Here is a 26186-nt window from a genome sequence, read left to right on the forward strand (position 1 = left end):
ACGACGCCGCACTTTACGGCCGTCGAGAAATGGGGGCGTGGCCAAGCTGGGGACGGCCAGGATTGAGGCGGTGAGTCTCCGAACACCGAAATCTCCTTCCACAAATTCTCTCAGCCTCGGCCATTCTCCCCTTACTCTGAAAACCTCATCTCTACCTTTTCCCCAATGTCCCAGCTCAGTTTATGCAACAATGTAAACGTTCATATTTGGTTGAATCTAGCGCTGCGTTCTGCTCTTTATTCCAGTAAAAAACAGCGTAACATCAGCATTTGGCAATCTCATGTGGTTTAAATTTGGGGATCACAACAGATTGTGGAAAATTCTTAACAGAGATGGGAATATCAGACAACCTTACCTGCCTCCTGAGAAACCTGTATGGGCTTCCCTGTAGCTCAGACGGTGAAGAATCGGCCTGCAATGGAGACCTGGGTTCGATAGCCCAGTGGGGAAGATCCACTGGAGACAGGAATGGCAACCCACTCCTGTATTCCTGCCTGGAGAATTCCATGGACCGAACAGAGGGGCCTGGCAGGCTACAGCCCATGGAGTAGCAGAGTCAGACAAGACTGAGCGATTAACTACACTACTACAAGAAGCAATAGTTAGAACCAGACGTGGAACAATGGGCTGGTTCCAAACTGGGAAAAGAGTCAGTCAAGACTGTAAATTGTCACCCTTATTTAACTTATATGCAGAGTAAATCATGCGAAATGCTGGGCTGGATGTATCACAAGCTGGAATCAGGACTGCAGGGAGAAATATCAAAAACCTCAGATATGTAGAGAACATCACCCTAATAGCAGAAAGTGAAGAACTAAAGAGTCACTTGATGAGGGTGAAAGAGAGTGAAAAAGCTGGCTTAAAACTCAACGTTCAAAAAACCAAGATAAGACATCCAGTCCCATCACTTCATGGCAAATAGACAGGGAAAAAATAGAAACAGTGACTGATTTTTTTCTTTGGCTCCAAAATCACTGCAGGTGGTGACTGTAGCCATACAATTAAAAGACGCTTGCTCCTTGGAAGAAAAGCTACGAAAAACCTAGACAGTATTAAAAAAGCTAAGTGCTGAAGAATTGATACTTTCAAACTGTAGTGCTGGAGAAGACTCTTGAGAGTCCCTTGGACAGCACGGTGATCAAACCAGTCAATCCTAGAGGAAATCAACCCTGAAAATTCATTGGAAGGACTGATGCTGAAGTGCCAATTATTTGACCACCTGATGTGACGAGCCGACAAACTGGAAAAGACCCCAATGCTGACAAAGATGGAGGGCATGAAGAGAAGGGAACAACAGAGGATGAGATGGTTGGATGGCATCATTGACTCAACAGACATGAGTTTGAGCAAACTCTGGGAGATAGTGAAGGATAGGCATGCTACAGTGCATGAGGTCGTGAAGAGTCGGACACGACTGAGTGACTGAAGTTGGGACTGCTAGGCAGGGACTTTCCCTTGAGCCCTACAATTTAAAAAACCTACATTAAACAAAAAGCACAAAATACCAGTCTTCTAAAAATTATCTAATTGATAGAACTTCTAGATTTGACTTTTTTTACAGAATCATTTCCATTCACCTTCCAGTCCCTGAATCACCTTCCACTTTGGTGGAGATAACATGATCCAAACCCCCATCTTGATAAAAATATAAGCTTTAGAAACAAAGGCTTTCTCAAGTGCAGACGTGGGTTTGAGCATGTTGGATTTGAGATGGTAGCAAGACAGACAGATGCAATCATCCAAGAATTGGTAAAAAATCTGGTTCTGGAAATCCAAAGCAAGAGTAGGACTAGAGGAAACTTTGGAAATCAGGGAGAGGATGAGCTTACACAGAAGTTGCCATAAGTGTGTCTTAAATAAAAGACAGACCAAGGCACAGAGTGAATACACAAATTGGCAGAAATTCAACAGCTCAAAATAATACCTATTTCACATCAGTTCCCTTCATCGGTCAATACTTTCCAGAATTACATTCTCCTCTACTCTACCAGTTAAGGTTTCTCCAAAGACCTCAAACTCTCCAGGATAGACTGTTCTCCTTTAAACTTTGAAATGGTTTTCAAAGCATTTCTTTTTCCTACCTTCAAGATCAAACTCCCATAAAGTCAGTTGCTCTCTGCCTGTCCTGCCTTTAAAGCCTCCCCAAAGCAAGTGGAGGCCATCCAGTGACAACTCAGAGAGCCTTGATGACCTGAGTTTGAGGTGGCTGGCAATTATTCTCAGAAGATAAAATTGAGGATAGGTTGGTACAACAATAAGGCTTTAGAATCTCCTATATAAATCTCCCATATTTTAGTTTTACACCAGATTATGACATTTATATTATTCAGAATGACGACTAAAGCCATCTAACCCTGCTACAGTTATGGTGGAACAGATAACAGGCTTTGGGGGGACACAACGAGTCATTTATATTAACAAACTATGGTGCTGCTGCTAAGTCACTTCAGTCGTGTCCGACTCTGTGTGACCCCATAGACGGCAGCCCACCAGGCTCCCCCATCCCTGGGATTCTCCAGGCAAGAACACTGGAGTGGGTTGCCATTTCCTTCTCCAATGCATTAAAGTGAAAAGTTAAAGGGAAGTTGCTCAGTCGTGTCCGACTCTTCGCAACCCCATGGACTGCAGCCCACCAGGCTCCTCTGTCCATGGGATTTTCCAGGCAAGAGTACTGGAGTGGGGTGCCATCGCCTTCTCTGACAAACCATGATACCTCAACCTAATTTTGTTGCTGACTTTTAAAAGTAGACTTTTGAAAAGTCCCTTATCTTTACTCACTACTCCCACTACAGACATAACATGTTGGAAAGGGCTCTCCAGGTAGGAACATCGGGGTCTGACTCTGTTCTGCCCAATACTTGGCCTTGACCAAGTTTCTACTTCTGAACCTCAGCTTCCCTACTGATACACTGGAGACAATCCTACCTAATTTCATGATACCTTATAATTCTCACAAATAACCTTGCATGGAAGTTGTACATAGGTACTTTACTTTCTTCCAGGCATTCTTTCTTTAAAAAGTAGATTATTAGAGCCTAAAAGCATGTAACAAACTACCTTTGTAAATTTGAGATTGTATGTTGACAAGACAATGTAAATCTGCAATTACAAAAACAGTAAGTGAAGTAATCGTATTCTTGAGTTGGTGGGATGACCATAAATGATTAAACAAGGAATACTTGGAGAGGACAGACATGCTGGTTGGGGACTTTGAAACAGGGAAATCTTGGAAGGTAGTAGGCTATAAAGTTGCCCAGGGGACCCAGAGTCCAATCTACACCACAACCACTGTCTTTCCCCTGAAGAAGGCTGAAAGAATTAATTAGTATCTATACCCAGCTTTATGTCGGTCAAGAACAAACTTCTCCCTGGGCTCTGTTCAGATCAGGCCAGATGATCATGGATGACTTAAAAAATTCCATTTATTCACCTCTAAATATAATAAAACTAAGAGTTCTGCACAAACATTTTAAGAGGACTTCAAGTTCGTTCCCACTGCTATGTTCACTGAAGTCAGTTCTCTTTTGTTTCTGTAGCCTCTGTATCTGTTTTCTGAGCCGCTAAGAGGACTTCTCGTGCCCGTTTCCGTCGCAGCCTCTCAGCATTTGTGATCACCATCGGGTGCAGAGGGAAAAAGCCAGAAAGACCTAAAAGTAACAGGATTTTCATTCATTATAACAATACAAACTAATGTTTACCTGGGAACTCAGTCTCAGTGAACTGAAGTCTAACAGAGATTTGATCCAAGACAAAGATTCAAAACAAATTCCTCACTTGCCAAAATGTTTTCACCTCTTCCCCCAGCTCCCTTCCTTCCATTTACTGCAAGATCACAATGGATGTTGTCTACTTCTTATCACTATTTTCCTTATTTGAAAAAATCATCAACTGACAGTCATGCAAGACACACCATTCCCCTTCTTTTTTTTTTAGCATAAAATCTCAGTCATCCAAAAAGTCTCATGAAGTCTCTACAAAAGGAATCTCCAGATTTCAACTGGCAACTAGATCAATTTCAGTTCTCCCTCCAGTCCTGATTAGCCTGGAGATAGTGAAAATCATTCTTAATTCTCATCATCTTGGAAATGACTTCAATTTAAAATCCCCTCAAAGAGGTAAGGCTTAGCTGAGTTACCCAGAAGCTTTTCCACAGGCTTTGAGAGGTGGGCTCCACAGCCAATCCAATGCCGGATCCGGTCCAGGTTGAGAGCAACAAGTTTCTCTCCATGACTGTTGGGCATTGGATCATAGGAGCCCAGCTGCTCTACGAAACGGCCATCCCTGGGACACTTGTTGTGAGCAGCCACGATGCGGTAGAAAGGCCTGTTGGTACAGCCACCGAGCGCAAGGCGGATGGTTAAGTGGCCTCCACGGTAGGCCTTGCAAAGGACAGTAGCTGTAGACAAATAAGTGGTTAAGACACAAGAATCGAGAGCACAAAATGCAGAAAAGGAAATGAGACAACCCCCTTCACCCACTGAAATGTCCTTGCTGCTGCTGCTTAGTCGCTTTAGTCGTGTCCAACTCTGTACGACCCTATGGACTGCAGCCAACCAGGATCCTGTCCATGGGATTCTCTAGGCAGACTATTGGAGTGGGTTGCCCGTGTCCTCCACCAGGGGATCTTCCCGATCCAGGAATCGAACCAGGGTCTCCTGCACTGCAGGCAGATTCTTTACCTCTGAGCCACCAGGGAAGCCCAAAATGTCCTTTCTTTCAACCAATTCTTGTCAGTCTGACTCAGAAACCCTTTCTTTGTGAAACTCCTCTTAAACACTCCAGCTATACCCATCGCACTCAACCCAGGCCTGATATTTACTGTCTCTGGAACAAGCTGAAGCCCGGCTGCCTCATCTAGAAAATGAACGCCATTTATCTCAAAGGAGTTCAGCGAAAACTTTAAAAGCGAACAAGAAAACCACTGAGGGCAGAATCAAACGTGTGCAGTTTCAGGTACGGACTGTCTCTAGCTCGTCTAGGAGAGCGCAGCTCCAGTCAGTCCACACTCCCTCTTAATCCCCACGACCGCCCGGAAGGTCTCCCGAGGCCCCCAGCACTCACTGAGCTGGACCATGGCGCAACCGGCGGGCCCCGGGGCCTGTGCGCCAGTTGCGACGCCTCGGAGCTTCCCGGAGCCGGAGCGAATCCGCTCTACAGCCTCCGGCTGCGCGAACAACCCGCCAGAAAGCTCAGCGCTGAAGAACCGCGGACTTCGACACTCCTACACCCGCGGCCAGGCACCATGGTACCGGAAGCGAGTGGTCCACTCGCCCCGCCTCTTCCGGCCCTTTCCCTGCACTTCCGTAACACAACACGGAGAGCCCTAAGGTATCTTAACTGCCCCAAAGAAGGAGCGGTACAACTTGGGACTGCCCTGCGAGCCGAGCCCGGTGGGATCTCCCGCCCTCACTGCCCTGTGGGTCTCTGCCCAAGGGAGGAATGCTGGGAGAATACCGGGAAGGGGGGAAGTGAAAGTGTTAGTCACTCAGCCGTGTCCGACTCTTTGCGACCCTACGCATCGTACCCCGCCAGGCTCCTGGGTCCATGGGATTTCCCAGGCAAGAATACTGGAGTGGGTTGCATTCTTCCCTCAAGGGGATATTCCTGACCCAGGGATCAAACCCGGGTATTACCTATTGCGGCAAATTTTTTACCGCTTTGAGACCAGCAGAGAAGGCCACCATCTAGATGTTTTCCGAGCACCAGTTAGGACCTAGGCGCAGTGCCAGAGAACGCAAAGATGAAAGAGGGCTGTCCTTGCCCCTAGGCAGCTGACAGTCCTGGGGTGAGCAGAAGAGAAGGTGAATCTGGTAATTCCTCAGGACGACTTCATAAAGGAGGTAGCATTAGGGCTGAAACTAGAGAAGAACTATAAATGAATGATTTTGTCCTGTGTTTACCAATGTGCCTCTCACTTTCCCTCCTGTTTTTCCATGTCCCTCTTATTCTCTCAGTGTCCTCCTTTAAAAAATAAAGACAGGAAGCCTTTATTTTTGGTTTTGCTGTGCACTGATCCAAGAGGACAAGGGTGAGGTATGGTTCCAGTTTTACATCTGTTACATAGTAATGGATTCTTCATAGAGCCCTTGTGATTTACATCCATCAAGATACTGTCAGCAAAGACCACTTGATTCAGCTTCTCTGTTCACTGTTAGATCTGGGCACAACTCATGTGCTCTTTGCCCTAATGCAGTGACCCAGCACAGCATTCTTCCTTTCCACCCACCTTAGAAAATGATGCCTTAATTCCTAAGTTCCAGTAAGTGAACCTGGTCACAGACCTTAGCAGTTGACTTCCTACAGGAGTAATTCTGATAAGCTTTCACTAATAATTAACATACTATACCTTACTTACATACACACACACACAAATAGTTATATTCTTATGTATATCTCAGCATACAATAACAGATGAATTCTGAGTTTTTTATTTAGATTTTTTTCTATTGCCATCCAGTTAACTGTCAAACAGTAAAACATCCAGTAACAATAGCCATTCAGTAAGACAATGGAAATAAATGAATGGGTATCAGTTATATTGATGATCATTTCTTTCTTTATCCCCAGTCTTCATTCTGGTGAAACATCCAGGGTTTAATTTTTCTTGAAAAGAAAGGAGCTCAGCATCCCATACAGAAAATTCTTCAGGTAGAAGGATGTCAGAAAGATGGATTTCCAAAGCCAACTGTCTCCTGAACCATGTGGAGCTCTGCAAGCAGATTCTCATCTTTCAATTTTAACTGCATAAGAGGTAGAAGGGAAGAACACATACGTCACGCCTGACATAGCTATGTGGAGGCTCCTTATTTGTGGGGCCACAGCTAAAGAACATAGTTCCTCAGGTTGGAATTGACTCTTCCTATATTCTCTGTTTCATGGTAACTCCATTAAAAAGTCTCAGAACACTGTGCTGGTTACATGGAAGTGTTCACTTTACAAAAATTTACATAGTATGAATGCTCACAATTTGTACATTTTTTTGTGTAAAAAAAAGTTTATTTTTAAAAAGTTTACCCTAATACCCAAATATATTCTTAACTAATGTATAATACTGTTTGGCAGGCGAGAGACAGGAATAAAATACATAGGAATCAAAACCATTAGATTTGAATTTAATTTTAAAGTCTCAATGTGTAATGGACACATCTGGTTGCCTACAAATCCACTCTCTTCTTTTACTAACAAAATCTTCATTTCTTTTCAGGACAGCAATGTAAGCAACTAAAAAGCAACAGAGTAGCAGCAGCTAACAGTAATTTCAATTGTGATCAATGAAATGTAAGCTCAAGTCACATCTCTTTAAAGGGAGGTGAAATAGCTAGTGTGGCCCTTTTGTCCTTTGCCTACTTTGTTCTTTACTATGCTTGAAATATGCATGTGATAGCTTGAGGTGCAATGGCTGTCTTGCAACTGTGAGGGCTGGAAACTTCATGTTATGACTGGTGAAGCAGAAAGAAAGAGGTTGGGTTTCTGTTAACACTGTGGAGCTGTGGTACCAGTATGTTCTGGACTTTTCATTAGATGAGAAAAAATAAAACTCCTAATTTGTTTAAGCCACTGGCTTCCAAGTCACATTATTTGCAATCATAACCAATAGACTAGACCAGGGATTCACAAGCAATAGCTCATGAGCCAAATCTAGCCTGCTGCCTGTTTTTGTTAAGTAAAGTTTTACTCGAAATACAGCTGTGCTCATTGGTTTGCATATTGTCTGTAGCTGCTTTTGCACTACAAGGGCACAGTGTGGTAGCTACAAGAGAGACCATGTGGCCCACAAATCCTATTTTGCCCTTTACAGAAAAATTTGCTGACTGCTGGACTAGAACACCACCTTCATTTTGTATGTGAGGATAATGAGGCCCATAGGGGGTAAAAAAAAGATCTCCCACGGTAATATGTGGGTTATGGCAAAGATGGTTAAGAAAGTCCTCTAGAAAAATCTTCGTATCGTGAAATGCTGTGAAGTCAAGTCTTGAATTAAGCCAGCACCTTCCTCCTAGCATTCCCAATGTCAGTATACTACAAATAGCAAAGGTATCTGCATCATACCTTCATCGTGTACTTGTAGGCCTGCTCAGCTTCCAGTTGCCGTCCAGCCTGAAAAAACAGCACAATTTAGTGATGAAGACATACCATAATCATTAAACGGAGAAGGCACACTGCCGCCATTGCTGCCTAAAGCAGAAGATTCCACAGCTTCTTGGTTAAGAACCTCTGAATGAAAAGCGGAAGCAGGAAAATGAAAGGTGGTGGGGAAACCAGATAGTAAATATAATATATACTTATAAATAAATATATACATATATATATTCCTCCTTCATTTTAAATAGCTGAAAGACAACTAGGCCTTTTTTTTTCTTCCTGAAAGCACCATAAGTCATTTGTTCCTCTTAGTATTTAAGCTATTCTGTTAATATTAGCTAACACACATAGCACTTGCTTTGTAGTTTACATTGTTTTAATCACTTACACTTTTAAAGTGCTTTACTTTCATATATACCACTATTATTTACATTTATATTGTATATCATTTACATGCCACTATTATTTATAATTCCCAGTTTACAGATAGAGAAGTCTGGGCACAGAAAAGATAAATAACTTGCCAGGGTTATTAAGCTAGTAAGTGGAGGAGCCGGGTATTGAAACAATACAGCCTGGCTCCAGAGTCCAAGTTTTTAACTGCTAAAATTTATCCCATCGTGGAAGAAGCAGATACTGGCATTACTTGCATGTAGATCTGGATATGAAGGGAGAATACTACTTCTCCTAGTTACTTCTTGTATGAAGTACTCATGTAAGACTTAAATGAGATAATATGACTTCACTAATAGACTTCACTCAGCATCTGTTGGATCATCAAAAAAGCATGAGAGAGTTCCCAAGAAACATCTGCTTTATTGATGATGCCAAAGCCTTTGATGGTGTGGATCACAACGAACTATGGAAAATTCTGAAAGAGATGGGAATACCAGACCACCTGACCTGCCTCCTGAGAAATCTTATGCAGGTCAAAAAGCAACAGTTAGAACTGCACATGGAACAACAGACTGGTTCCAAATTGGGAAAGGAGTATGTCAAGGCTGTATATTGTCAGTTCAGTTCAGTTCAGTCGCTCAGTCGTATCTGACTCTTTGTGACCCCATAGACTGCAGCACGCCTGGCCTCCTTGTCCAACACCAACTCCCAGAGCCTACCCAAACTCATGTCCATTGAATTGGTGATGCCATCCAACCATCTCATCCTCTGTCGTCCCCTTCTCCTCCTGCCTTTAATCTTTCCCACCATTACTGTCTTTTCAAATGAGTCAGCTCTTCGCATCAGGTAGCCAAAGTATTGGAGTTTTAGCTTCAACATCAGTCCTTCCAATGAACACCCAGAACTGATCTCCTTTAGGATGGACTGGTTGGATCTCCTTGCAGTCCAAGGGACTCTCAAGAGTCTTCTCCAACACCACAGTTCAAAAGCATCAATTCTTCTGTGCTCAGCTTTCTTCACAGTCCAACTCTCACATCCATACATGACTACTGGAGAAACCATAACCTTGACTAGTCGGACCTTTGTTGGCAAAATAATGTCTCTGCTTTTTAATATGCTGTCTAGGTTGGTCATAACTTTCCTTCCAAGGAGAAAGAGTCTTTTTATTTCCTGGCTGCAATCACCATCTGCAGTGATTTTGGAGCCCCCCAAAATAAAGTCTGACACTGCTTCCACTGTTCCCCATCTATTTGCCATGAAGTGATGGGACCAGATGCCATGATCTTTGTTTTCTGAATGTTGAGCTTTAAGCCAACTTTTTCACTCTTTAGTTCCTCTTCACTTTCTGCCATAAGGGTGGTATCATCTGCATATCTGAGGTTATTGATATTTCTCCCAGCAATCTTGATTCCAGCTGTGCCTCTTCCAGCCCAGCGTTTCTCATTATGTACTCTGCATATAAGTTAAATAAGCAAAGTGATAATATACAGCCTTGACATACTCCTTTTCCTATTTGGAACCAGTCTGTTGTTCCATGTCCAGTTCTAACTGTTGCTTCCTAACCTGCATATAGGTTTCTCAAGAGGCAGGTCAAGTGGTCCCATCTCTTGCAGAATTTTCCACAGTTTATTGTGATCCACACAGTCAAAGGCTTTGGCATAGTCAATAAAGCAGAAATAGATGTTTTTCTGGAACTCTCTTGCTTTTTCAGTGATCCAGTGGATGTTGGCAATTTGATCTCTGATTCCTCTGGCTTTTCTAAAACCAGCTTGAACATCTGGAAGTTCATGGTTCACGTATTGCTGAACTCTGGCTTGGAGAATTTTGAGCATTATTTTACTAGCGTGTGAGATGAGTGCAATTGTGCGGTAGTTTGAGCGTTCTTTGGGATTAGAATGAAAACTGACCTTTTCCAGTCCTGTGGCCACTGCTGAGTTTTCCAAATTTGCTGGCATATTGAGTGTAGCACTTCTCAGCATCATCTTGCACGGTTTGAAATGCCTCAACTGGAATTCCATCACCTCCACTAGCTTTGTTCGTAGTGATGCTCTCTAAGGCCCACTTGACTTCACATTCCAGGATGTCTGGCTCTAGGTGAGTGATCACACCATCGTGATTATCTGGGTCGTGAAGATCTTTTTTGTACACTTCTGTTTTCTTGCCACCTCTTCTTAATATCTTCTGCTTCTGTTAGGTCCATACCATTTCTGTCCTTTATTGAGCCCATCTTTGCATGAAATGTTCCCTTGGTATTTCTAATTCTCTTGAAGAGATCTTTAGTCTTTCCCATTCTGTTGTTTTCCTCTATTTCTTTGCATTGATTGCTGAGGAAGGCTTTCTTATCTCTCCTTGCTATTCTTTGGAACTCTGCATTCAGATGCTTATATCTTTCCTTTTCTCCTTTGCTTTTCACTTCTCTTTTCACAGCTATTTATAAGTCCTCCTCAGACAGCCATTTTCCTTTTTTTCCATTTCTTTTCCATGGGAATCATCTTGATCCCTGTCTCCTGTACTTACATATCCTTAATTTTTTCCATGTTTTATCAATCAGTTTCTGAGAAAAGTGTATTGAAATCTTGCATTTTAGCTTATAGATGAAGAAACTGAGGCCCAGCAAGTTTAAATAAATTGTCCAGGATCCCACAGCTAGTTGTGGCAGAGCTGGGGTAAGAACTCAGGTATTCCTCATACTGATATTTACTCCAAAGAGAAAATTCAATCATTTTTGTTTTGTTAGTTTCTCTTATAATCACAATATCCCCTGTTGGTTCTGTATTATGTTGGCCAACAAAAAATTGAGGGCCACTCTCATCATTCCCAATTTGAATCTTAGGCTAATGTGCAAGTTATTGAAGCAAGTTATTTTAATTATGAGAGGGTTATTTCCTACAGGTTAAGGAGCTATCACAAATTTTCACCCTTAGCCAGCAGTTCAACAGGAAGGAATGATTCAGAAGCAGTATAAGAGAATCTCCTTTGCTGGTATCTGACCTTGTTACATTCTGATACAATATCACTCCCATTTGTAATTCTTTTAAATGAAAACTACTTTAATGAAACAGGAACTCAGGTCATTAAATATAACTAAATACATTTAAAATATAAACACCATGCCTTTCCTGATTAGTTTGGTAGAGCTGAGGTAAGAACTCAGGTAAATATCTAATCTATCTTTCTGAATAGCTAAACTATCTATCTGAATTCTGCTCTCAGAGAAAAATGTCAGAGACAGTTACAAAGAAGAATGCTTCACAGCTTTGGGTACATGTTTTAAATGATAGGACTTTTGGGGAAAATAGCTTCAGTCTATCAGAGATTTCTGTTGTTGCTAATTCATTTATGTCTATACCCTTATAGGCTACTTTGCCTTTTTTTTAATCACTGGATTTTTATATCGCTTTTATAGACCATATCCTACATTTTTGGTAGATCCAGAGCATAAACGGCATGACTATACAATTCCCAGACTTGAGGTCCTAAACATGAGAGGGTGCTAAAAGGAGGGCAGAAGGAGAACCTCTCTTCCCCAAGTCTAATCTGCCATCCCACTGCATAACCCTTGCACATCTCCTAACTACAGCCCCAGACCACAATCTGATCTGTACATGCTCCTTCATCTTGGGGCAGGGCACACATTGGGCTGGGCTTGGTTTGTGTGGCTTGGGGTTGGGCCTGATGAGCAGCTCAAAAATGTTGCATGGAACCCACTCCACCTGAAACCCCCACTGGTGGTCAATTCCAGTGCACCCCCTTTACCACTCACCTGAGACCACCAAATCCAAGTGCCTCACTTCTATTTTTAGAATCTCCTTTCCAGACAAACACACCTAAGCATATAATTTTCAGGCACATTTTAAGGAGAAGCTTCCCAGACATGGCCCCTCCTTCATCACCAGTATAATGACCAAATCTAAGCTCACCAGACCTCAACTATCATGAATTGATGGCCTTCCCACTATCCCTTTCTTTACTTGGCCCCTCACCTCTCTGCCCAAGGACACTGTGTAAGGATAATAAACACTCACCTTCAGGCAGACCAGAGCCAGATATGCCCACACTTCAGCATTGTAGTTGTTCAAAGCATTGGCTTCAGAGAGAGCATCCTCGGCCTCTGTGAGCTCCTCTAGCTTGAAAGGAAAAGAAGATATGTGATTTGTTAAGTCAGAGTAATTTCCACTTAAGCCAGCTAGAATCTGTTTGGCTGAAAATGCTATGTCCAAATAACTGGTGTATGTGTGACCCATACTAATAATTTTCAACTTAAAAAAAAATTTAGCAACAGAAATCATTGTTCAAACAAAATCTTTTGTGGTGGTGTTCCAATATATGAGGCTTCCCTGGTAGCTCAGAGGTTAAAGCATCTGCCTGCAATGCAGGAGACCTGGGTTTGATCCCTGGGTCGGGGACATCCCCTGGAGAAGGAAATGGCAACCCACTCCAGTATTCTTGCCTGGAGAATCCCATGGACCGAGGAGCCAAGTGGGCTACAGTCCATGGGGTCGCAGAGTCAGACACGACTGAGTGATGTGAACAAGTTAAAAGTAGAACTGCTTTGATTAAAAAGTCAGGTAGGGGACTTCCCTGGTGGTCTGGTGGTTAAGGATTCACCTTCCAGTGCAGGGGATGTGGGTTCGATTCCTGCTGGGGGACTAAGATCCCACATGCCATGAGACAACTAAGCCCTCTCACCACAACTAGAGAGAAGCATACTTCCACGAGGAAGAGCCCATGCACTGCAAAGATCCCACATGGCACAACAAAGATTCCACATGCTGCCACTAAGACCACTGCTGCTGCTGCTAAGTCGCTTCAGTCGTGTCCAACTCTATGCGACCCCATAGATGGCAGCCCACCAGGCTCCCCTGTCCCTGGGATTCTCCAGGCAAGAACACTGGAGTGGGTTGCCATTTCCTTCTCCAGTGCATGAAGGTGAAAAGAAAAAGTGAAGTCGCTCAGTCGTGTCTGACTCTTAGCGACCCCATGGACTGTAGCCTACCAGGCTCCTCCGTCCATGGGATTTTCCAGGCAAGAGTACTGGAGTGGGATGCCATTGCCTTCTCCACTAAGACCACATGTGGCCAAAAATAAGTAAGTAAATAAAGAACATGCAGAAAAAAAATACTACTGAAAAAAAAAATCAGGTAGGGGAATCTGGAGCCCTGTCTGCTGGGCTCTCAATTTATACCCCTCTTCTTCCCTCTCTCTACAGCAGGCCCATGAGGGCTTCCATGCCCCACGGAGCTTCAGGTGCCAGGGGTGGAAAAACCAAAAGTATTCTCTTTCATGTGTGCATCATTCAGTGATTTCCCTGCACACAATGGGATGTCAGACACATCTGTAGTTGTTCCATTTACATCATGTATCCCTTTCTTAAGTTAAAGTCCTATTAGTCTGTCAAATTACTATTGGTCAAAAAGGTTCTCTTTCCCCTAACATTAGTTATTGATAGCACAATCTTGAACAATCTATAAAGTATTCAGAGATTCTAGGGTGCTCCCTGAGCTCTGGGCACATGGATATCATTGTTGCCCCTAATATGGTGAGTTTGCTTTGTAAAATCTTCCAAAAGGCCACCTAAGGAAAGGATAAGATACTTCTCTCTCCCTAGTAAACTGCTGTTCATTATCCTGTTTTATAAAAGATGATAATGGGTTTCTAGGCCCAAGACAATATGAACAATGGCCTTTCAAAAATGCCCATACATTTTCCCATACTTTAAATGTCTTGGAGATATTAATTATTTAATCAACTTATACTTGCTAAGGCTTTACTCTGTGCCAGGCAATATGCTAGATAATTTGAATAAAAGAAAAAAATACAATCTTTGTCCTCAAATACAAAAGAAAAAAATACAAACTTTGCCCTTTTATGACAGATATATAAAAAATTAAGACAAAATGAAAACTCAAACACATGAAGAGTTCTGATACAAAATAGGCACCCACACACACATATACATGTATGTATGTATAATTTAGTGGAGGGACAGAGGAATAATTCTTCCTGAGAGTAAAGGATGGCTTCAGAGAAGAAACATTGCTAAAGTCAATCTCAGCAAATAAAGAGCTGTTAGTTGTATTTCAAGGCATTCCGGATAAGAGGAATTTCATATACAGAAGCATGGAGGCTTTGGAGAGAATGGCATGCTCAGGAAACTTTTAATAAACCTGTGTGGCTGGAGAAGAGATGGGTGGGGGAGAGAGAAATAAGGTGAGAGAGAAAGAGAAAGAGAACAAAGGAAGTGATAACACTGAGAGGATTAGAGAGAGACCAGATCAATTTTTTAAAAATCTGATTATTATTCTGAAACAAGGGGTAGTATTGAAGGGTTTAAATAGGGAAGTAATAGGCATCTGCATATTTTAAAGACCACTTTGATAAAAACAGCAGCAGATGAATTGAGGGAGAACAGGAGACCAGCCTAGCAAGTAAAGGGGATAAAGCTTGAATTAGAGCAGCAAAAGTAGGATGAAGAGGATAGAATAGACTCGAGAGACATTTAGGAGGCAAAATTAATAGGATATTCGATGCCTAATTAGAAGTAATGGAAGTAGACTAGGATAGCTTGTAAGTTTCTGGTTTGGTTGACAGAGTTCATTTAGTCCCATTCACTAAGATAGGGAATAAAGGGGAACGTACAGGCTTAAGGAATGTGAGAATCCTTCAGAGATAAGTTAGGTTATATTTTGGATATGTAAATTATGAGGTGTCTTGGGGACCACCAAAGGGAGCTGTTTGACAGAAGGGTCAGAACATGAAAGTGTTAGGAACTGAAACTTTAGTCTAGAATTCACTGGGGCACAGGCAGCAGTTAAGCCCACTGGGGTGGATGATATTTCTTAGTGAGAAGAAATACAGTGACAGAGAGCTGGCTATAGAACCCAGGAAGACCCAACAATTATGGTGGGTAAAAGACCAGGAGTCAGCGAAAAAAAGGCTGAGAAGGACACCCTTGTGGAAGTCAATGGAGGAGAGGGCTTCAAGAAGTTAGCAGTCAACAGGTTAAGTGTCACAGAGAATTCATCTAAGGGTCTGCTGCATTTGGCAATTAAGATGTTATATGTGGTCCTTGTCAGAGAAGTTTCAGCCAAGTGTTAGGGTTATACATCTAATTGCAAGCAAGTGAAGGGTAAATGCAACCTAGGAAATGAACATATAATTCACAAGTAAAGAAATACTTGTATCACATGATTTCAACTTCTTTGTGATGAAAATGTAAATTAAGATACATATTGGGATTCCCCAGTGGTTCAGTGGTTAGGACTCCATGCTGTCACTGCTAAGGGCCCAGTTTTAATCTCTGGTCAGTGAATTAAGATCCTACAATCTGTGCAGCACAGCCAAGAAAAAAAGATACATATCAAATTGGCAAATAATAATGCCTATTGTTGATGAAGTTAACAGTAAAATGGATTCTCTTACCTGGCAGAGTAAAAATCAGTATATAGCCTTTCTAGAACATGAGTTGACACTATAAAGACTAACATTTTTCTACATTCTCTATGAATATATCCTAAGGAAATAACAGAATTATGCACAGAGATTTATGTCTAAGAATGTTTATTCCTGCTTTATTTATAATAATATAATTGTAGAAACTAATGACAAGTCCAATACTAAGTGGCTGGTCAAGTAAATTGTGATATCCCCACACATAGATATAGTATAACTATGACTGAAACACTCATTGGGGGGCAGAGATTACTTGGACATCTTAGCAGTCGGGCTTAACACAAGTTTTTCTGAATTTCTATATCAATAAAAATATTTTTATACTACTTAAAACAAACAGAAGTATGATTTATGCTGACTAGTTTATATAGTTGGTTTCTTGTACTTTCGAAAGTGCTGTTTGGTTTTTAACACCAACAGTTGTTTTACATCCCTTCTGGGAAGGTGTAACAGAGGGCATACGGCTTCTACATAAGTGATCACATGTCCCAGTTGACTATATCCCAGTATAAGTATTAATATTACCCTTTACATTCTTAAAAGTGTCCAGGTTTATATGATAAATTACATAATTTATACTTATAATTACTTATAACTACTTATAATTTACTTATAATTATATAAGTAATTACATTACTTATTCATCCAAACCAGGGAATACTACACAGTTATCAAAATTCATGTTTTAGACTAATTGAAGATGTGAGAAAGTACCAATGCTATATTGTCAAGTAGAAAAAAGATTACAAAGTAGCAAATATATTATTCACAATCTTATACATTAAAATTACTTCCGTGCTAAGTCACTTTAGTCATGTCGAACTATTTGCAACCCCACGGACTATAGCCCAGCAGGCTCCTCTGTCCATGGGATTCTCCAAGCAAGAATATTGGAGTGCATTGCCATGCCCTCCTCCAGGGGATCTTCCCAACCCAGGGATCAAACCTATGTCTCTTATGTCTCCTGCACTGGCGGGCAGTTTCTTTACCACTAGCACCATATATGTACAAAAAAAGACTGGAGGAAAATGCATTCAAATGTTAACACCATTGGTTATCATCAATGGTGGGATTAAGAATACTTTCATGTTTTCTTCATATTGTGTATCATCTATATTTTCTATAATGATCATATTTTACCTTTATGATTTAAAAAATAAAACAGCAATGAGGGATAGGAATCAAGGCACATAAACACTCTTTTGGTTAAGGTTAACAATCAGGGAGGTTGTTATCGCTGTTAAAGAAGGAGGAAGTATACGGAAAGAGCTGATTGAGAAGGAAAGCTTAGCAATGTAAATTTTAAAAAAAGAAAATATTAATAAAGTAAGGGATTAGGAGAAAAGGAGAGGGAAAGATCTCAAATATGCACGAAGGAGTTAGATGAGAACAGGAGAATGCATGCCTCTTTCAAAGATTAGAGAAAAGGAGGGAAGGGTGACTAAAGAGTTTTCAGGGGCAGAGGAACAGAAATCTGCCAGAGGCTGTAGCAACTTTTCCTGAATATAGAAGGGCCACAGAGCTTAATAAGCATCAATTAGCTCCTTTAATTGAGTAGATTCTTCACATCCTATATCACTTTTCTCTTACAGGTAACATCATAAAATTATGAGCTTATGTACCAAATAACATTAATTTTTTTATTATATAGCTTCACACTTTAGTTTTTGTAGGATTTTTAAAGAACATTTTATTTTTGTAGTTCAGATGGAACTTCACTTTTCTACTGAACAGCTTTGAAGAGCAGCTTTTTATTAGAGAAGATTGCCTTGATAGCCTTCCCACCATCATTCAAACCCCATGGATGCCTGGAAGGCCAAGGAGTCAAGGTCAGCTATATGCACAGGCTAGTCTCAATACCTCATACTCTTACCCGATAACAGGCGATTCCCAGTCCTAGCCAGGTAAGGCATGAAGGTGATCTCTTACAGGCTTGCAAGTAGGTTTTCTTTGCCTTTTCGTACTGTAGAAAGAAAGCACCACTAAGCTGTTGTTCTTCTAGAAGCTTTAAATACTGCATTGCCAGAATAATCATGGGGCTTCTGTAATTGTATTAACACTCCACACCAATCTAAGTTAGATGAGTCCTTGGATTATTAAGGACTCATATTATAACTTTTTAAGAGAAGTTTTATGTTCACAGCAAAACTGAAAATACAGAGATTTTCCAATTACCCCCAGTCCCCACACATGCATAGGCTCTCCCATTAGCAATATCCTCCACCAGAGTGCTATCTTTGTTACAAATGATGAACCTACACTGACATATCATCATCACCTAAAGTCCACGGTTTTCCTCAGGGTACACTCTTGGTGGTGTACATTCTATGGGTTTGGACAAACGTGTGACATTTTCCCATCATTACAGTATTTTCACTGCCCTTAAAGCCCTCTATGCTTCATCTGTTCATCACTCTCCTTCCTCCAGTCCCCGGGAATCACTGACACCTTTACTGTCACCATGGTTTTACCTCTTCCAGAATATCATACAGTTGGAATCATGCACCGCCTCGCTTGCGCACATTTGATTTTTTCATTAAATAACAAGCATTTAACTGCGGTGTTGGAGAAGACTCTTGAGAGTCCCTTGGACTGCAAGGAGATCCAACCAGTCCATTCTGAAGGAGATCAGCCCTGGGATTTCTTTGGAGGGAATGACGCTGAAGCTGAAACTCCAGTACTTTGGCCACCTCATGCGAAGAGTTGGCTCATTGGAAAAGACTCTGATGCTGGGAGGGATTGGGGGCAGGAGGAGAAGGGGACGACAGAGGATGAGATGGCTGGATGGCATCACTGACTTGATGGACGTGAGTCCGAGTGAACTCTGGGAGTTGGTGATGGACAGGGAGGCCTGGCGTGCTGCGATTCATGGGGTCGCAAAGAGTCGGACACGACTGAGCGACTGAACTGAACTGAAGGCTCCTTTTACGTTTTTTCATAGCCTGACAGCTTGATAGCTTTTTAGCACTGCATAAGGAAATGGCAACCCACTCCAGTGCTCTTGCCTGGAGAATCCCAGGGACGGGAGAGCCTGGTGGGTTGCCATCTGTGGGGTCACACAGAGTCGGACACGACTGAAGTGACTTAGCATAGCAATATTCTATTATCTGGCTGTACCACAGATTATTTATCCATTCACCTACAGAAAAACATCTTGGTTGCATCCAAGTTTTGGCCGTTATAAATAAAGTTACTATAAACACCCATGTGCAGGTTTTGGTGTCGAGATGAGTTTTCAACTTCTTTGTGTAAATACAAGGAGCGTAACTGCTGCATCAGAGGGTAAAAATATTTCTGATTTTGTTAGGAATTGCCAAACTGTCTTACAAAGTAGCTGTATCAATTGTCATTCCCACCAGCAATGAAAGAGAATTCCTGTTGCTCCCACATCCTTAGCAGCATTTGGCAACGTCAATGTGCCAGATTTTGGACAGATTTTGGTGTATAGTTATATTTCGTTACTGTTTTAATTTTCATTTCCCTAATGATATATGATGTGGAGCATCTTTTCATGTGTTTATTTTCCATCTGTATTTCTTCTTTCATTAAATATTTTGGCCACACTGTGTGGCATGCAGGATCTTAGCTCCCTGACCAGGGATCAAATCTGCACTCCCTCCAGTGGAAGCATGGAATCTTAAATACTGGACCATCAGGTAGGTCCCTTCTGTCTTTTGTATTTCATCTGTATTGTGTTTGTTAAGGTCTTTGGCCCTTTTCTTAAATATTGTTTTCTTAAAGAATTGTTGTTCTTATTGTTCAGTTTTTAGAGTTCTTTGAATATTCTGGATAGCAGTCCTTTAGCGGTATATCCTTTGTAAATGTTTTTTCTCAGTAATTTTTTTCACAGTATTTTTATTACAAAGCAGTGTATCCTCTATAAATGTTTTTTTGCAGAATATTCATTGGAAGGACTGATGCTGAAGCTGAAACTCCAATACTTTAGCCACCTGATGTGAAGAACTGACTCATTTGAAAAGACCCTGATGCTGGGAAAGATTGAAGGCAGGAGGAGAAGGGGACAACAGAGGATGAGATGGTTGGATGGTATCACCGACTCAATGGACATAAGTTGGAGTAAGCTCCAGGAGTTAGTGATGGACAGGGAGGCCTGGTGTGCTGCAGTCCATGGGGTCGCAAAGAGTCAGCTACAACTGAGCGACTGAACTGAACTGAATATTAGACTGCCTGAGTTTGAATCCTACTTCTATTAATTCTGGTTATCTGATGTTGAGCAAGTCACTACCTTTGGATGTAAAAGTATCATATTACTATTTTTAATCCTCAAAGAAGGATGTTAATGTTAATCAGGTCCCAGACCATGACCAGTTATTCCCCATCCTCTATTCCTCACCTCTTTCTCTTCCAGATATATTTGCCCCAGGCGCAGGAAGATAAAGTGCATTTCAGAAGCATCCACTACAAAACTAATGGTTCGCTCATAGCATGCCTTGGCCTCCACATGATTTCCACTCAGAAAATAGAGATGACCCTTTATGCCCCAGACATTAGGGTTCTGAGAAAGTGAAGAACAAGTAGTACATGGGATGAGATAGTATTTAAAAGCATATTAATGATTTTTAATATTTTTATTTAAATGAAGTCCGTGTTTTTTGCAAATTAGAAAGAGGGCCACTCAGTTGTACTGGGAAATACTGCTCTAGGACTGCCCGCTCATTCTTCAAAGTCATTTTGTCCTTAGGGTAAATATTAAGAAAAACATTCATGATGGTGTTCACAAAGAGAAAGTAGAAGTTCAGGAAAACTGAAGTAGATAAACTGTCTGCTAAAGAGCTGTCCTTATCTTTTCTCTGGCCTTTGTAAAAGTCATGATTAATTAAGGAAAACAAATGGAAGGAAATTAGATAAAATGAGTTAACTGCTTGTCCCTTCTCCAAACTAAATTTAAGACACAATGGCGCCCCAATCCAGTACTCTTGCCTGGAAAATCCTATGGATGGAGGAGCCTGGTAGGCTGCAGTCCATGAGGTCGCTAAGAGTCGGACACGACTGAGCAACTTCACTTTCTCTTTTCACTTTCATGCACTGGAGAAGAAAATGGCAACCCACTCCAGTGTTCTTGCCTGGAAAATCCCAGGGACGGGGGAGCCTGGTAGGAGGCCATCTATGGGGTTGCACAGAGTCAGACACGACTGAAGCGACTTAGCAGTAGCAGCAGCAGCAAAAGTAATTACCAGGTAGTCCATCTGGGCAGCTTGTTGAAGGTATTCCTCTGCTTTAGCAAAGTCCTTCTTGAGAAGGTGTGTCTGGGCCAGCACCAAATAATACTCACAGCTGGGGCCTCCTTGAGGGCACAGTAGCTCATGGGCAAGCACTCTGTGTACATACTGCAAGGAAAAATCAGATGATAAGAAACATGTAAATGACTGCACTGTGTCAGTTCCACAGCTCTCATGGTTGAAGACTGTGTCTCTGATAATAAAGAGTATATTATAGAATGAGATGATTATCAATTTCAAAAGGCTAGAGGTGAGTTATGAACATTCAGCATATCATGGCTCCATTAAGAGCTATTCATGTGGCAATATTTCCAAGTTAATTATCTGTAGTACTAGACAATCCTGTTCTCGCTCATCATACTAGATGAGTTTTAGCCTACTGTGTAGCATACATAGGCATTTCATCAACCACCAAATTAACATATAACGTAAATGTTCAGGCATTTGTGTTTACAAGGAAACTCAGAATGAGGCAAAACTTCCCTTTCTAAAATTCTAGACTTGGGATCTTAGAAACATAAATGTCTGCTTCTGACATTCTCTCAAATATTTGTTATATTCACCAGTTATACTTTGGGCTAGTCTTTGTTTTTAATATGATTTAAGGCCTGCAAATTTGACAAACTCATATATACTTGCTAAGTAGAGGAGAAACCCTTCTCCCTCTGTTCTCATCCCAGGCTATAACACAGAAACTTCCACTAACATTAATACCTGCTTAGGAAAATACAGGGGAAGGCTCTGCAGCTCTCTCCTCTACCTGCATTCAGGCTCTTGGACATGGGGGGAAAAGTGATTCATTTAATTAGGAAGACAGAGAGCCTATTTCTCTACTGTGAATGGTTAGTATGTTAAAGGCTCCTGTTTTATGCGGTCCACTCTCATTGAGTTTGTAATTCTTGCTCTTTCTTGAGTTTGCCCACCCTCAAGTGGGACATGCACTCTACAGATTGAGGGCCAGCTCTCTTGGCTCCTGCATCTTGCTCTCTCTCTTACTGCTTGCTTCATGGGTATGTTCCTCATTGCCTATGTGGTAGGTAGACCTTGCAGGCTGCTCTTCTTCTCTGGGAGGAGACTGCACCTTTCCAGCTGTTCCACCTATGACTGCACGGCTAGGTCAGATCTGGGACCAATACATATCCAGCCCAGTTTTACCAATAAAAAGTTAATATTTTTATCCCGCAATAGCATTGTGTAATAGTTTCAATTGGTTCAGAATCTGGAAGGAAAGAAGGGTGTGCTTAGGCTCCTGTGAACCCCTAACACTCACATAATATGAGTTCCCATATTAAAGTAACATCAGGCTACACAACTCAGAGTCTGACTTTGCTTTGCTGATATTCTATAGGAAGCAGACTGGCAGTGAGGTCTGCTAATGCTTTCTGCAGAGAGTAGTTCACATTTGGATGTTTATACCATTAGGCCTACAGTGTGCTCTTAGAAACATGTTTGATTTCTGCATCATACACATTTAAACTTGCAAAGACACCACTATAATAGAATAAGTAGTTCATTAAAATCTCTCCCTCTACTTGCCCTATTCCAAATATTCTTACCTGCACAGCATTAACCTTCATCAAAAAGCGTATGGTCTCCATGAAAATGGTGGTAGGAGTTTGGGAAACGCTATACGGGGTGGAATGCAGACAAGTTGATGACTCTTGAGATTTTAGGGCTTCTGAAAATATGATATTAAAATAATAGACAATTAGATATAAAGAGAAAATTCAGAACCTCAGATACATAGAAGAGAGAGTATTCTACTCAATTATAAGAGAGAAAGTATAATCTTGAAAGCTATAGATTATTCTACAACAATGGCCCCCAAAGAGATCTCCTAGGTTCTCAAGGTTAGTCTACTGGTGGTTCCAAATAAAAGTTGAATGAAATGAGAGTTTTTTTTTTTAATTCAGATCTTCCTGCAATTTCCCTGGCAGTCCAGCTGTTGGGACTCCCCCCTCCCACTGCAGGAAGCACAAGTTCAATCCCTTGTCAGGGAACTAAGATCCCACTTGTTGGACAGCATGCACCCACCCCCTCTCCGGCCAAAAAAAGTATTCAGGTCTTCCTGAATGTGAAACAGATCTGTAGATACTTTGAACCTTTAGATATTCCAAACATGAAAATTCACTGTTAGAAAGTCGTAAATCTGTTGGCTATTTCTCTGAGCTAAAAGTGAAAGAGTGGCACTACTGAGATTGGATTTCAGAGACTAGCCTCATATGAAGGAATTTAAACATAACACATAAACCAATCAACTTCAAACAAGACTGCCATTTTGGTCATCATAAGAGTCTTTATCATTGCCTAGTTTGTTTATGCCCTTCTTTCAAGCAGAAATCTTTATTCTAGCTACCTTTTTTTGATGCTGTCTCCTTGATAAGTATGTTGGATGCTTTTTGGCTGACAGCTGGATCCTGAGATTGTACAGACAAAATGGGTTCATGGGAATCAGACTGCAGCTGAGAGGATTCATCAAGAAATTCATCTAGAATGGATAATGGAGCTCCTAGTCCTAAAAAGATTATATTTTAATGAGAAAAAAACACCTTCCTAAACTGTATTAATATTTAAATGTTTATTATAGGAAAAAATTTGAAGGAGGCTTGAAACTTCTAATCCAATTCTGAAAATATTAAGAAATACTATGTTGCAAAAAAACAACAGGAAGTTAACATGTGATACAGTATTTATTCATTATCATGCTGCTGCTGCTGCTGCTGCTGCTGCTAAGTCGCTTCAGTCGTGTCCGACTCTGTGCAACCTCACAGACGGCAGCCCACCAGGCTCCCCCGTCCCTGGGATTCTCCAGGCAAGACCACTGGAGTGGGTTGCCATTTCCTTCATTATGCTAGTGTCCATTATTTGTTTTCATACTTCATTCAAGACTCCACATTGTATTTAATTGCAGTGAGCAGCTTCAGTGTACAACAAATTCTGGTAAATTCTCTTTTCATTTTTACTCTATTACAAATATTTGTGACATTTAACTTCCCCCAAATGAGATTTTTAAAGTATCTTTGATATTAATTTCTCATTCAAACACTTTCTTCTCTGCAACTACCCTCTGTGTTTTTTGTCTTCTAATTTTGTTGAGGCTCTCAATAGCTAAGTCAAATATCTCTCTTGGTAAATGTCATATTGCACTTGAAAATATGTGAGTTATTTTCAAATATATTTTGATGTTGATCTCTAATATAATACCACAGTGAAAAGAGAACAGACTGTATGATATCAGTATATTTAGACCATGAAATTTTTGCACCTGGTCTTATATCACTGGATATGTTCCAATGTCTTCATAGTTTACAGTCTATGGGACCTTGAATAGAATTTGTATCTTATTGTTATATGAAAATTGTGTAAATCTTAATTATGTCAAACTGGTTTATAGTGCTTTTCAGGTCTACTATATCCTTCTATTTCTCTGTATATTCATTCTGTTAATCTTTGAGAGCTTGATATTGAATCTCCAACTAAAACTCTTAATTTACCTACTTTAAAAAATAATTGTAATATATAAGTGGAACTACAAGTAACTCTATTATGCATTTTCAAGTCTCCTATAAATGTGTTATCATATTTTCATAATTTAAAAAATGAAAGACAAATACAGTGAAAAAATTTTATTATAAAAGAAGATAAAATATAAGTAACTTCCAAAGCATACATATCCCCTAAATATTTCATGGAAAGAAATGTTGTTTTGCAGACTTTTATTCTGATTAATTTAAAGAGCACAAGCTACATGGACAGCACAGCTCCTGCCATGATGACTCCCTAGTCCAAACCTGCTGTGAGCCCAAGTCCTGATAATGCCAAACAAATACCTATTGCCAAAACTATACCTAGAATCTCAAGAATCCAAAGGAGAATATTAACATAGTTTTACAAAATATTAAAACTCCTTGAGGACAAGAATTCTATTGTATCTCATTATTCAAAAATCGTCACCATCATCATCATCGTCATATAAAGTAGCTCCATTTGAACATGACTGTATTTGAACATAAGGACTGTAATGCATAGTTTTATTTATTTTTCACAACACTATGAGATATGTTTATTATGTTGCCTTAAACAAAGTGAACCACCACAGAAAAGTTAATTTGCTGAAGCTCTTAAACATACCATGCTGCCTCTCACATAAATACATGTTTTAGGAATAAAAATAAAAAGCAATGCCAGTTAGGAAATGATCAATGCCAATTGGCTCTGACTCAGAAGAAGTCACTCTCAGCTAGAGAAAAAGATATGGCTTTGAAAAATAGGTAAAAGTTGGATAGGTAAAGAGGTAGGGGCTAACGCTTGGGAGTAGCAAGCTAATTATTTTAATAGGTACTGAGGACTGCATAGCAAAAATTAAGGAAAGGGAGGTTAGGGGCTAGACTGTATTGGTATTTGAATGCTAGGAGTTTTCTTCTATAAGAAAAAGAAGAGGGTTACAATTAAGAGTTTTAGCAGAAAAATCAGAGGACTAAAGTGGTATTTTATGAAGATTACTCTAGCAGTACTATGCAGCAAGGAGAAAAAAATGTTGATGAAGACGTCCATAATAAGGCTGTTATAACACTCTGGATATTGGTAATGGATAGCGGTGGAAATATAAAGGCATGGTGTAGGGAGCATTTCGAAAGAGAATCAGCTGGTCTGGGAAATCAACTTGATATAAAGATACGGGGAAGGTCAAGTAAGCAAGCAAGAAGAAGCAGGACTGACTCTGAGATCATGAGCTTGGGTGCCTAATATGACAATGTAGTCAGTTTGAGATATGGGGAGATGAGTTAACTAGTGGCAAAATCCACTGCTAGACTCTGGAGGGGCGTCAGCATTAAAGACAGACATTTGAGAGTTATGAGAAGTGAAACAGAAACTGTGAGGGTAGGTGAGATCTTAGAAAGTAAGACAGTATTACTGGGAAATGATTACACCCAATGGATGTATCAAGACAGCAAAGTGAAGTGAAGTTGCTAAGTCATGTCCAACTCTTTGTGACCCCATGGACTGTAGCCTACC

The 26186-nt window shown here is 40.8% G+C and overlaps 1 protein-coding gene and 1 long non-coding RNA gene across 13 annotated transcripts in view; one reads left to right on the forward strand and one right to left on the reverse strand.

Moving 5' to 3' along the window:
* The first annotated feature begins 24 nt into the window (after positions 1-24).
* Positions 25-7553, forward strand: LOC114110804 (uncharacterized). 2 transcript variants are annotated; one of them, XR_006058083.2, is made up of 3 exons: positions 25-5328; positions 5955-6033; positions 6568-7553. It is a non-coding gene; the product is annotated as an uncharacterized LOC114110804 (long non-coding RNA). The 2 variants fall into 2 exon arrangements; XR_006058084.1 differs by having other exon boundaries at positions 5306-5416.
* Positions 6413-26186, reverse strand: part of CFAP70 (cilia and flagella associated protein 70) — an 83144-nt gene continuing 63370 nt past the window's right edge. For 4 of the 11 annotated variants that reach the window (XM_042240989.2, XM_004021467.5, XM_027962201.3 and 1 more), the window contains 8 exons: positions 23527-23685; positions 22727-22848; positions 21126-21278; positions 20285-20446; positions 17804-17893; positions 12504-12605; positions 8050-8097; positions 6413-6740 (listed from right to left, as the gene is read on the reverse strand). In XM_042240989.2, the coding sequence (XP_042096923.1) occupies positions 6660-6740; positions 8050-8097; positions 12504-12605; positions 17804-17893; positions 20285-20446; positions 21126-21278; positions 22727-22848; positions 23527-23685 (917 nt within the window). In that variant the 3' untranslated portion in view covers positions 6413-6659. The remainder of the gene's footprint in view (positions 6741-8049; positions 8098-12503; positions 12606-17803; positions 17894-20284; positions 20447-21125; positions 21279-22726; positions 22849-23526; positions 23686-26186) is intronic. The other 7 variants (XM_060406649.1, XM_042240990.2, XM_060406650.1 and 4 more) reach the window with 5 other exon arrangements.

This window comes from Ovis aries, chromosome 25 (assembly GCF_016772045.2).
Source record: "Ovis aries strain OAR_USU_Benz2616 breed Rambouillet chromosome 25, ARS-UI_Ramb_v3.0, whole genome shotgun sequence".
Taxonomy (NCBI): Eukaryota; Metazoa; Chordata; class Mammalia; order Artiodactyla; family Bovidae; genus Ovis; species Ovis aries.